Genomic DNA, 14,401 nt, shown 5'->3' on the forward strand with positions numbered 1-14,401 from the left:
GAACTTCTCTGATAAAAAAATACAACTTGAATAGAATTTCTTCATACTGGAAAGACTTACGGAACATGTCACTTAATTTTTCAACTCGTTATTTTGATGGTTTGAGGAAAATATTTTCAGAGCGTCCTGGTTCAGATAACTTCTCATCAACATCGATGTACAGTCAGAAGTGCTTCAGAATAATTTACTGCTGTTTTTGCATAAAAAGCAATGTTTTTTATGCAAAAAAAAAATGGCATCAATTTATACAAAAATTGAATTCAATGCCAAACCGATATAGTGATTATCAGATTTTTATGAAAATTGGTAGTTTTATTCCTCATCGTAAAATATTGTCTGTCTGTCTGATTCTTACGGACTCGAAAACTACTCAACCGATCGACATGAAAATTGGTATGTAGGGGTTTTTGGGACCGGGGAAGGTTTTCGTGATAGTTTGAGACCCCTCCCCCCACTCTAAGGGGGGCTGCCATACAAATGAAACACAAATTTCTGCATTGCTCGAGAATTAATGAAGCAAATGAAACCAAATTAGGCATATTGAGGTTTTAGGGTGCAATGAATGTTTCAATGGTGGTTAGACACTCCTCCCCCCTCCTTAAGGGGGGGCTGCCATACAAATGAAACACAAATTTCTGCATTACTCGAGAAAACATCAATCAAATGAAACCAAATTAGTTATATGGAGGTTTTCGGGTGTAATAAATGTTTCTATGGTGGTTAGACACTCCACCCCCCTCTCTAAGGGGGAGCTGCCATACAAATGAAACACAAATTTCTGCATTACTCGAGAATTAATCAAGCAAATGAAACCAAATTAGTTATATGGAGGTTTTACGGTGCAATAAATGCTTTTACGGTGGTCAGACACTCCACCCCCTGTCTAAGGGGGAACTGCCATACAAATGAAGGACTAATTTCTGTATAGCTCGAAAACTAATCAAGTAAATGGTGCCAAATTTGGCATGTTTTAAGGGGACACGAAATATTTCTATGGTGAATAGGCACTCCTCCCCTCTCTCTGAGGGGAGGTGGGGGACTGCCCTACAATGAAGCATACATTTCTGCATAATTCAAGAACTAATTAAGCAAACGGAACCAAATTTCGCATGTGGAGGTTCTAGGAGACAAGAAACATTTCTAAGGTGGTTCAACACTCCTCCCATCTTTCCAAGAAAGGGGCAGATCATAGAAATGAAACACAACTTTCTGCATAACTCGAGAATTAATCATGAAAATGGAGCCAAATTTGGCATTTGAAGGTTTTAGGGGACTCGAAACGTTTCTATGATCAATACACTCCTCCCCCCTCTCTAAGAAGGGGTTGCCATACTAATGAAATACAAAGTTCTGCATAACTCGAGAACTAATCGAGCGCAAATTGGGATGTGAGGATTTTTTGGTATAAGAAACGTTTCTATGATGGTATGATACCCCTCTCTCCTCTGGAATGGAGAGGGGTCCCATAAAAATATTACACATATTTCAACTAAAATATTCCAATCAAACATGACAATTGAAAATTTTCGGAAAAATCTGAAGGAAAAAGGGAAAATTCGGAAAATTAAATTCCCTTATGTTCTACAATTACATAGTGACAAGCGTTGTTAGTCCATTTGATGTTTGCGCTAACGAAATATCTTAATCTTCTTCTATCTATACCAATAAAAATGGATTGCCGAATATGTTGATAAGAGCAAAGCTCGAGGGAAGAATTGTCCGATTTAGGGATGTCTTTATTCTATTATTTTTTCTGTATCAAACATTTATTCCATGTAACGGAGAAACATGTTATTTGCAAGTGGTTGAAAAATCTTGAACCAGAATTGTGTCTGAAAATGATCTGATATTATAATAATGAATTTTAGTAGAAGTACTAGGATTTTTTTAGTAAAAGGTAAATTCAACGATTAGAAGATCAATCAATGAACGGTTCTGCGATTGGACTCATGAACTTGCGCTTAGTAAGAAAACGTAAATGTTTGAAGCAGAGATCGAAATGCTCGCCGATTTGAGACGAAAAACATCCATTTTCACCCACAGAGAAACATAGCTGAAAATATAGGAGGCGAGAAGATATTATACGCTCATTTCGATTCTCGCGAGAAACGCAGAGCCGATTTTTATTTTTCGGTGAGTTATGATTGCCGAAAAATGGTCTCGTTTTCAGTGACTCCTTGATGCCGATAATGGTTTTTCACTTCTTCAGTACAGCTGAAAACATGCGGCAATATTGGGTTTCGTCGTGAAATGAACATGAGATGGATTAATATTTGTATAATTCAGACGCTGTCCAAATGCAGATCGTTTGGACGCTGCTCTAACAGACTAATGTTGGTAAAGTTAGCTTTGATTTTTCGCTCCATATTTTCAGTACCAAATGAGAGACGAAAAAGCATTCTCGTTGAACTTCCGAGATAGAGATTTTCGACATCTCTTTCTCTCTGAAAAAGAATTTTCGGTGAAAAGGAAGAGACGAAAATATCAACAATACACAGTTCATCGAAAACTAGGTTGATTGAATGAATATTTATCGCGCAGTCGAGCGAGAATTTCGATCTCTGGTTTGAAGGTATGGATAACAAAAAACTAATTCTGGGCGGGACGAAGTTTGCCGGGTCAGCTAGTATCCTATATAACTACTGAAAAAGACAATTTTATATATATATATATATATATATATATATATATATATATATATATATATATATATATATATATATATATATCTTCTTCTTCAATGGCACTAACGTTCCTAGAGGAACTTCGCCGTCTCAACGTAGTATTACTTGCGTCATTTTTATTAGTACTTAGTTCAACCTCGAACCCGAACACCTGGCATGTTAGTTATGACGCTAACCACTCGCCCAAGGGAGCACATATATATATATATATATATGTTTTGAAACGTTTGAATACCTTGATTTGACACAGGTTCGATAAACTAAAGCGTTCAAAAAAGACAAACCAAGATCACATTTTCGACTGGACAAACCAACGTCATTTACATTATTTCAACCACAATTAAATTGTCCAGGGGTGCATAAATTTGTAGAAATATTTCGTATAACAGTTAGACGGAAATATTTCAACATTTAGAAATTCACTTTATCCGAATATGAAATCTATATAAATAAAAATGTAAGGCAAAATCTGTTGGTAAGCGGAAAATCCGAAGAAGGGATGGTCCGATTTTAGCCTTCATTATTTTGTTGTATTCGTCTCTTCCCGTAGATCAATTTAGTGGAGAGAAAAACCGAAAAATTTTCGGAAAACTCTGAAGGAAGGTCGGAAAATTCGTAAAATTGAATTCCCACATGTTCGAAAATTACATCATAATAAGCGTTGTTAGTCCTTTCGATGTTTGCGCTATCGAAATTGATCTTTGTTCGTAAGTGGAAATGGATTTTTAGGCGAAATAACGCATACCCATATCTTATATCCAGAGATCGAAATGCTCGCCGATTTGAGACGAAAAACATCCGCTTTCACCCACAGGGAAAAATAGCTGAGAATATAGGAGGCGAGAGAATGTTATACGCTCACTTCGATTCTTGCGAGAAACGTAAAGCCGATTTTTATTTTTCGGTGAGTTATGATTGCCGAAAAATGGTTTCGTTTTCAGCGACTCCTTGATGCCGATAATGGTTTTTCACTTCTTCAGTACAGCTGAAAACATTGCATGAAAATATGCGGCAATATTGGGTTTCATCGTGAAGTGAACATGAGATGGATTAATATTTGTACAATTCAGACGCTGTCCTAACAGATTAACGTTGGTGAAGTTAGCTATGATTTTTCGCTCCATATTTTCAGTACCAAATGAGAGACGAAAAACCATTCTCGTTGAACTTCCGAGAACGAAATTTTCCACATCTCTTTCTCTCTGAAAAAGAATTTTCGATGAAAACGAAGAGACGAAAATATCAACAATACACGGTTCATCGAAAACTAGATTGATTGATTGAATATTTATCGTGCATCCGAGCGAGGATTTCGATCTCTGCTTATATCTATCTATATATATAAAATTCTCGTGTCACGATGTTCGTGGTGGAACTCCTCCGAAACGGCTCGACCGATTTTCATGAAGTTATGCACTGAAAACTTGGTAGGCATGAGAATAGGACGTAAACTATATATGATACCGCTAGGGTACCGATTACCATATGTTTTATACCGACTAGAGTGGTCCTATGCAAAAAAAAATATCTAAATAATTTTTATTTCTTTTTATTATAAATTTGGCATAAATGTACATATAACCTCAAAGGTTTACCTCCATTTCCTATTTTTAATCGCGATTTTAGTATTTTGGTATAAATAATATCCAAACAATCGTAGATTGTTTTTCAAAGAGAACGAATGTCATCCGAACTTGAAACGCAATGCGTATAGACATCATTGAGCTTCGTTCTCTGTAAAGCGTAAATTGTTATGAATTTTCGAGTGGAATAAACACGCTTTTAAAACAAAAATTTTGAATGAACTATGGCTCTATTGTGTGTTCTGTGTAACAGAATAACACATTCTTTACAGGTAGGGATAATATCGGACGAAAATAGTCTCTGATAATTATTTTATATTCTGGATAATATTTTGGCTGAAATGCAAGGAGATTTATAGAAAAATAGTTGAGTTAGGGTCAAGGCTATGTCTACTAAGTATTCAAACAACATCGAATAAACGTTTTCATTCAAATTTCAACAATTTAAATTGCTTTCGGGTCTGCTAATGACGAAATATGGGTGATTGTTCGATATTGTTACCACAAACATAGCCTTTTTTATAGCCTTGCATGGCAGATGGAAACTGTACAATTTCTTAAAGATTTCATCAACGACATCTTAAAGATTTCATCAACGACACGACCGCAAGCCTAGGTAGATGTCCAATATATCAACGAATAAAAACTGATAATGACGGACAATCATTCATAAAAATTAACAACGCAGACATTGATATGGAAAACCGTTCAGTAGTGCCATATTCGCCTCAGCTGAGCAAAACATTCGACGAAGAGCAACAAATTTGCAACAACGAAATTTATTCCTTTTTTCAATTTACATTTATCGTTCATGAGAACAAACATGTCAGATTCGTGAATGAAATACATCGGAAATGGAATACAAGGAATGTTTTGTGTGTTTTTTAAATTTTTGTCATCGACTTGGCCCTCTATACCTCGGTATGTCAAACACAAGTATGAAAGAAAGAGTAACGAACGTTTCAAGTATGTGTAGATCTTTAAAACATTTAAACACACTTACAATACATTAGTATTTTTTTATTTTACAATCAATATATTCACTAGAAATAATTTTTATGGCAGAACAACATTTGTCGGGTCAGTTAGTCTATCTATATAAATAAAAATGTAAGGCAAAATCTGTTGGTAAGCGGAAAACCCGAAGAAGAGATGGTCCGATTTTAGCCTCCTGTATTTTGTTGTATTCGTCTCTTCCCGTAGATCAATATAGTGGAGAGAAAAATCGGAAAATTTCAGGAAAATTGAATTCCCAAATGCTCGAAAATTCCATCATAATAAGCGTTGTTAGTCCATTCGATATTTGCGCTATCGAAATTGATCTTTGTTCGTAAGCGGAAATGGATTTTTAGGCGAAATAACGCATATCTTATATCTTATATTCTATAAATAAAAATGGAAGGCCAAATGTGTTGGTAAGCGCAAAACCCGAAGAAGGAATGGTTCAATTTGAGTCATCTATATTTCGTTGTATTCGTCTCTTCCCGTAGATCAATACAGCGGAGAGAAAAATCGGAAAATTCGGAAAATTGAATTCCCATATGTTCTACAGTTAGCTAAGCGTTGTTAGTCCATTAGATGTTGACGCTAACGAAATTGATTTTTGTTCGAAAGTGGAAAGGATTTTCAGACGGAATAACACATTCCTATATCTTCTATCTATATAAATAAAAATGGACGGCCAATTGTGTTGGTGTGCCCTAAACCCGAGGAAGGAATGGTCCGATTTGAGCTGTTTTTATTTTGTAATATTCTCTGTATCAAACATGTATTCCATGCAACGGAGAAACATGTTATTCCAAAATGCTTGAAGAATCTTGAACGAGAATTGTGTCTGAAAATAAATTTATATTATAAGGACGAATTTTTGTAGAAGTACTAGACAATTTATAGTAAAAGGAAATTGTAAAGGGTCAAAGGGTAATCAATCAATGAAGAGTTCAGTGATTGGACTCGCTAACGTTCACTTAGTAAGAAAACGTGGATGTTTGATAGTATTCAAATAAAAAAATCTATTTTGGGTGGGACGAAGTTCGACGGGTCAGCTGTTGATATTAAAGGCAGATCATTTTCCATGAAACAATTTGTGCAGTAAATTTAGCCATTAATATATTTTATCAACGATTTTGATGTTGAACGATTCTGATATTTAGATTATGTTTGAGTCACTGCACTTGAGCATGTCTTATTGAATACTTATTAAACCATTCAACTGTATACTTACCTGGAGATTCCCTTCTTTGGTACCTGGAAAGTTTGGAGAATTTGTGGAAAACTAGGACAGAAGGAAATATGGTATAATGCAGCCCACAAACCGCTAAAAACCAACATCTTACCGCAGTGTCCCAATGTTTTATCTTCCTTCAATGAAAGAAACGAGCATTCGCTGCAGAGCGGAGTCGAAAGAAGTTGAAGTTCAGTGCACACGTTCTGTGATGGGACGTAAACTTTCAACAAAGGAGAAGTCAACCTGGATGATAACATATGACCCCGACTAGTTTGCATGGTTATTCTGTTGAAACGCATGCAAACGAAAAGTACGAATCGTTCATTGCAACGTATCTAATACTTTGTACTTCCGGTACAATTTGCCATGCCGTGCTACTCTAATTTTCTCAAAACATTGATCAAACAAGAAAGAAAAGAAAAACGACTGAACGTATTAACATAAAATTTTGCAGTAGTTCCTCGGATACATTAAGAATTGCTGTTTATAAAAAATATATTAATTAGAATATGTAGTGAGTGGCGATTAATTATAACTTCTCACAATCTTAGTAATGGATAGCATTAGTTAAACCAAAAATTTGTTCCTGAGAGTTTTTTTTTTATCCAAAATATATATTTTTTATTAAGGCTCATATGGCGTCAGCCTAACGGGGCCGGGAGTTCAATATTTCGACAATGTTTGCTTACAACTATGTTAGTAATATGTAACCGATTACTCGCGGTTGGCTCGAGGTTAGTATTACAAGTGTTCTCATAATTGGTATGTTGCAGTCTTCGATGCTTTGTACGTGTGCCCGACACGGGATACCTCCTATTGGGATGCAGCTGACCACTAATCAGCAACGCCCCCCTAGTCTGTACCCCATATCTAGCGTGGTGCGTCTTTCTCGACTCGAGGAATCCAGGATAGAATGGTCACTAGCCGGCGCAATCATCAGCTCGTGTAGAGTTGTCATAAGCGGTACAACCTTTGGCTCTTGTTGAATGATCAGTGGACTGCACAACCTTTGGCCCGTGTATCTGTAAAGAGTGTTTGTATGTATTGCCGCGACTAAGTAAAAGTTTATCGTTTGGATAGGAGGGATATGAAACGGGGACACAACGAAGGAAACATCATTAAATGTTGACATCGGCGTTTCTGAGGAACAGGTTCCTGAGAGTAATATCACGATGTATCAATTCATGGTTCCTGAGAGTTGTATCCATGAATTGATACATCGTGATATTTTTAGTCCGAAACAGAACATTTAGAATTCATAAAATTACTTCAACTTACAAAAGCAATCAATTTCGAAAATGTCAAAAGCCCCTGACCATGGCGAGAAAACCAGAAAACTGGATTTCTTCATAAGGTCCATCAAACTCTGGAAACAGAAAACAGATTGTGGACATTCACGAGTGGATGCGCTCAATAAATATTGAAGTCTTCTGGAATGTCAACTTTCAATTTCGATTCTAATCGTCAATATTGGATCATCTAAAATGGTAATCTGAACCCCCCGCCCAAATTGTATTGGCGAACAAATTTCATTACGTGTCATTGGATATCATCCAGTTATGAACATACCAAACGCATGGCATGCACCGCGAGGAATCCGAATTCAGCATAGGAACAGCGTGTTCACGGTTAATTGAGAATGTTAAATGCCACAACGATACGGAAACAAACCGACGCCGACACACTGTGGCCGACAATGTGGTCAGACAGGATCAGTTACACGCTGCCCAATCGTGAAGAAAACACGGTGCTTCTCACTCATGATCGAGAGATGAAACATTTTCAAATTTTCGGGCTTTCCTCCTATAATATGGATTTAGACTGTACTCATGTTTCAGATGTTTAGGAAAAACCAATCAATTTTTGCTTTCAACTCTTGTTTTCGTTTTCGTTTGGTGATTTATCAATTATTTTACTCTGTTTCTCTCTACTCTGTATTTAATTACGGCAGTGATGCAAACATATTGGTTGTGAGCATCGAGAATGGAAAAAGCTAGTTAACTGCTCCGATACTCCGCCGATATGCACCAACTCCAATTTCTCGTGCCACTCTAAAACACTCTGACGTCACCAGGCAACGGTCGTCATGCGGCGAAGAGTTCACGCAAGAACTTATTTCAGTTGCGTTACGAATTCAGCTTCGCCCTCTTTATTCAGCGGCATAATAAAATTGGATATGGAGCTCTGTGCAGTACCCCAAGTTGCTAGCGTGGGTTTATTCCACGCTCCGGGCCCCTCACGAAAGTGGTTTTTACGGTGGGAGCGTTTGGCCGAAGTAGACTCGAAATGCAATTTAATTTAGGTTGATAACGAGAAATTAATGCGTTATACTGTTAAGCTCATGGCTGATCGGCTTGAACACAATTTCGCTGAGTCAATATTAATATTTAGAAAACTAAAATCGATGAACACATGAATTAATTGATTTTCTTAATTTTTTTAAATTTCAGGTCCTCTGGCACTTGGATGCCTTCCGACGAGCGTTCCGGCAGCTCCAGAATCACGTCTGCGGCGGACAGGATTGCATATTTTGTGCCCTCAAGGTAGGTTCCACCCAAATAATACCCGGGGCGCCGATTATATCTTTCTCTAACGAAGCAATTCATAATTGGCCGTCCACGAGCTGGCGGAAGACAACAACAACAACAACCTCAACAACGGCAAAATTGGGCACTCTAATCTCATAGTTATCGCTGGAAGCGGTGACAAAGCCTCCCGCCGGCGAATTATCTCGCTCGGTCTGTGTCCATTCAGCATCATTTGATTGTATGGAGTTGCTTCCCCGAAGCGATTGGATGAAACCTGCTGCACAGACATTTTGCCTGCAGCATAGATACCAGGAGGGTAACCCGTTTTTTCTTCTTTTTTTCTTGTTTCATTGTGTAAAGGTGTGTCGCTCCGATCAACTTTCACTTAGCAGGTTGATAGTTCGATAATTTTGGAGGAAAAAAGCAAGCGGGAAAAGCCTCTTTTGTCGGGCGAACTATTGGGATGATTGATGGCAAGAGAAGCTGTCAAACGGCTGGGGTGATAAAATGGCAGCAAATAGTGATTTGGAGCCCAACCAGCTCGAAACTGGTAGTGGCCGCCACAAAATGAACTATGCTGTGATACAAATTTCACCGAATATGTTGGAAACAGATTTATTTTGTTGTGGTGTATCTAATATGATAGCCAGTGGATGCCTAGCTAATTCTTTTGGTCACATTTGTTTCATTAACCACCATCTCAATTTAGTCCAATTGAGAAGTACAAAAATAGTATACTTAGTATATAAGTATTTATAATGGTAATGCGAAAATTGAGCATGTATTGATGGCGTTCTGCTAAATTTGTGTTATTTTTCAAAACTGCTGTTAAAACTCAACCTAAGTTTCATGAAAGATCACTTATTCTCCGATTTATTTTTGTTCAGCACTAATCGAACAATGGTTATCAATGGTTCATATCTTGAACAAGTATACTTTTCCAAACATAACGGGCCTGTAAATGGATTATTTATTAACAAAATTCATCAAATTCGTGTGTAATTTTTTATGAGATGCGAAAATAATAAAATACCTGTAACAACAATCAATTTTTGGGAAAACATTTACCATTTCGTTCGCATCTAACAGATGTTAAAAAGCAAATTGTTGGATAAAATGGACAAAAACTGTTCTCCACCAAACCTAAAATTTGTATTCTAACAGTTCGGCTGAAAAGTTTATAAGGTAACACAGTGAAACAATTTTTTTTTTGCAAAATTCAATTTAACTATTCAACATAGTTTCCTCCGAGGGCGATACAGCGATTATAGCGTTCTTGCAACTTTTCGATACTATTTTTATACTACTCTTTCGGGTTTTCCTCAAAATAGGCCACAGTTTCGGTAATCACTTCATCATCGGTCTTGAATTTCTTGCATTCGAGCATTCTCGTCAGGTCTGCGAACATAAAATAGTCGCTGGGGGCCAGATCTGGAGCCAATTCATGCAATTTTTCCATTTTTTTCACAATAACATAAGTTGCTTCTCTCTCAATGCTGTAATTCACGAACCAACCGCCCGATTGCTGTCAAATTTTGACATGAAAGAGGCGCCATCTAGACGTAAACCTTATGAACCTTTCAGCCGAATTGTTATATACTTGAACTATTCTGCTGCAAATTGTTTTTCAACTACTTTTAGGCGAAGCTTTTAAGAAATATTTTGTTTAAGTTTTTGGACATCGATTGTTTGCTTAAAAATAGATATTTGATATGCATATTAGGCAAAATAAGCAAAAAATCAGACTGAATAGAACATCACAAAAGCAAACAAGATTACATCACTATATTTTTAATGACATTTTTCCAATCGACCACATGCAACAGCCCCTGAACAATGACGACTGAGATGAAAATTCCCCTTCAAAGCGTTAAATTTTGAAAAATATTTCAAAAAAGTTGATAGGTCTGAGCCCAATGAGGTACATATAGAGGTGGAGCAGTAGGCCATGTATACATGTATTGGTGAACGGAAAAAATGGTGTCGTCATTATTTGCATTCAATCGATAGTTCACATAGAAAATACAAATAAATGATAAAAAATACTTAAGATTATTGATCATTTTGTCCTAAATTATTCAAGAAAATATGGGACTGTTTCGAAAGTTTAATGTTTGTTGAATAATTATTATACTGTAATATAATTACCAAACCTACGAAGTAAAGTGTATTATTGAATAATTATATATTAATATATTGAGTGTTTGTCTCGCACTCGTTCTAATTCTAAAAAACAAACTTCAGTCAACGAAATTCTTAGGGCTTTCCTCAAAAGCTGTAAAAGTCCCACTAATAAAATTAGTTAGTGATTTTAAAGAGTTATTCATTTGGCACGTTATTGTAATTGGCATTATAATTATGCTGAGTAGTATATTTTTAAGTTAGAACGTTTCTAAGTCAACCATAGCCCAAAACTAAAAAAGAGGGACAACTCTATAATGGTTGATATTAAGTCTTAGGCGTAGAAGCTATGCTTTATGCGTAGCTTCAATGAGCTACCGAACGACCGACCTTACTTGTAAAACTAGAAAATATTAATGATTATTTTTTGGTCAATATTGCTAATGAGGCTTTATAGAAAATCTGTCGCTATTAGAATTGTTCATATGATTTTGGTACCCTTAACCATACATACAAAGCTCACCTTAACGAAAACGCTCGAGCAATCTCATCAGTCGACCATACAACTCTCTTCTTCTTCCCGAGAGTTAATGCAACATTATTGTTCGTGAAAACCTCATTGAAGTGTTTCCTTGCTTCTTTTTTAACGAGCAGATCTGAACGTGGCTGTACTTCTTCCTGAATCTTACTGCAATCATTTCGAAGTGCTTCTATATCCTGGTTGCGTTCTTCCAGTTTCTTGTTTCTCTGTTTAATAATGTTGGACAACATTTGGAGATGTCTTTCCTTCTCTCTGATCAACAGCCCATGTTGATTATATTGATTGAAGTCTTTAGCATTAAATAGAAATGGCATTACCTGTACGCGTAGCTGTTGTAGACTTTTGCTTCACGGAAACTTGCGCCACACGGTTAATTTTCTTCGTAAATTTTTCCCGCAGCGTTTTTATTACAGATTTATCAAACAGCTCCACGTCCTGGGTATTGCCGTCAGGACAGTCGGGATGCTGTAAATCCTCCCATCCAGAATCGTCCGTACAGCCCATTCCGCAGCTCTCCCTTGTCACTGGTTATGGCACGGCTAGTTCGATAGCCTCTAGCAGGACTTTCATGTTCGAGTCAACGTTTTCCTCTGAAATATGAATTTGGCCTGCGTTAGTAGGTTTAGATTGCATCATATCTTGAATACATATTACCTTGAGGCTCATCAGAATTCCGGTAACCGCCGTAATGCGGATAGTTGGAATCGCTAAAATCATTATAATTATGTTTATCTTTGTTACTACGAAGATGAGGAATTAAATACGGATTACCGTCTTTGACCAACTTATTTCGTCCATAATTTATGAGTTGTCGCTGAGCGCTAGCATTATGCTCAAACGCTTCCGGTGCAAAATGTTTAGAGCAGGATGTTCCTGAATCTTTAAAATACCGGTAAATTTTAACCATTTTGCTCGCTTTTCACTATCTTTTGGGTACGCATGGAAACACACTAAAATTACGTCTTTTTTCGCTTTTCTCGACGTAATTCCACAAACATTCACAGCACACTTTGGCATTATGCTAATATTTGATTCACTACTGTTAAAAATTGAATATTTTTCCAATTAAAATAGCGATAGAAACTAATTGAGAAAGCGTTTTCACTTAGAAGCAGAAATATTTCAAATGTAAACACGAATAGTGACGTGACAATTTGTAACGAGGAAAAATGAAGATTGAAAAATCGCAGCAATCCAACTCATACACGCCATCATCTGCATAACCCTTATATGGATAACACTGGTCTGAGCCTATGGGCACGGACGGAATCTTGACATAGGACTGTGATTGTGTGTAGTAATTGCATTTAAATTGAGTTTTTCATTGTTCATTTTTTGTATTTTTTTCTCTTTTGATACATCAAATGGATGCCCTGGAAAAACCGTTTCCTGTATGTACTTGTATCCTTTAAACGGGTTAGATGACATAACGTGGTAGAATTCGGTAGAATGCCGCATTCTATTCAAAAATGTACACAAAATTACCATTAAAGACATTACTACCCTTTTCTTCTGTTTATTTGATCATGCAGAAGAAGACTAAGAGTCATCATGTATCATTTTTAAACACAAGTCTAAATAGCTGAGACCTACATAAATATAAGCCTGAGTCAAATCAATCTATGACTACAAAAATATATTATAGATAAATATAGCATTGTCTCCTCCGTTACCACGTTGTCCGGAACATTGTTTGTAATAACTTTATAGCCCTGTAAGGTCGCGACTACTCAAACTATTATAATCTGATTTACGTGGGTATACCCCTTCGATCTTCTAAATCAGCAGCCATTTAAATTCATTTTTTGCATTTTTACAAAACCAAACAACATACTCGATATTATGACATCCTGGACCACAATTACACAAATTGTTAGTAGTGAGAACTACACGATAAAAACATGAATTGAGCACAAATTGATTGGACAACATACAGTGTAATATAAAATTAATGCCTATTATCGGTGCACCGTGGCCGAGTGGTTAGCGTCCCACACTATCATGCCGGGTGTTCGGGTTCGATTCTCGTTCTGGTTGGGGGATTTTTCGTCAAAAGAAAATTCTTCCGGCTTGCACTGTGGTCACGCGTATTCTAGAGCTTGCCACTTTAGAGTACATTCAAGGCGTGTTATTCGGCATAGAAATCTCAACCAAGTATTAAAGAACGACGCTAGTTAATGAATACGTTGAGACGGCAAAAGTTCCACAGGGAACGTTAACGCCATTCAAGAAGAAGAAGAAGAAGAAGAAGCCTATTATCGGTGAATGGAGAATACTTCATTTTATTCACTATATTCACTGTTCATGTTTTAAGCAAAAAAAAATCTGGATAAATTTCCTGTCTAATGATATATAACACAACATATGTCGCAATAACCATTTTGAGTAATATGCGTTTGAAAACTCTTAATAAATCGTTACATTTTTCGTAGAGTGACCCCCCTATATAGAAATCAAAGGCATAGTCCTATGTCAAAAGGTCTCGCTGGGATGAAGAAAATTTAAGAACAACGCTATGTTTATAGTCCCTAGTTCAAATTTTACACCAAAGATAAAGGCGATAATAATTTGGTGCCCCTCAATGGGCCATTTAGATCGGTATTATTTGTTCCAGTGGTATAATCGAGCGATGATGGCTGAAGTTCGATAATTAGTCGTTGGATGGTGCTTATAACCATGAAAGATGCTGAAAATTGCCCTCTCTGAGCCTCTAAGAG

General features: G+C 36.7%; 1 protein-coding gene across 4 annotated transcripts in view; it reads left to right on the plus strand.

The window, feature by feature from the left end:
- Positions 1-14,401, plus strand: part of LOC129763583 (uncharacterized) — a 300,619-nt gene that overhangs the window by 218,316 nt on the left and 67,902 nt on the right. For all 4 annotated transcript variants that reach the window (XM_055762800.1, XM_055762801.1, XM_055762805.1 and 1 more), the window contains one exon: positions 8,945-9,037. In XM_055762800.1, the coding sequence (XP_055618775.1) occupies positions 8,945-9,037 (93 nt within the window). The remainder of the gene's footprint in view (positions 1-8,944; positions 9,038-14,401) is intronic.

The sequence above is a fragment of the Toxorhynchites rutilus genome, chromosome 1 (assembly GCF_029784135.1).
Source record: "Toxorhynchites rutilus septentrionalis strain SRP chromosome 1, ASM2978413v1, whole genome shotgun sequence".
In the NCBI taxonomy this organism is placed as follows: domain Eukaryota; kingdom Metazoa; phylum Arthropoda; class Insecta; order Diptera; family Culicidae; genus Toxorhynchites; species Toxorhynchites rutilus.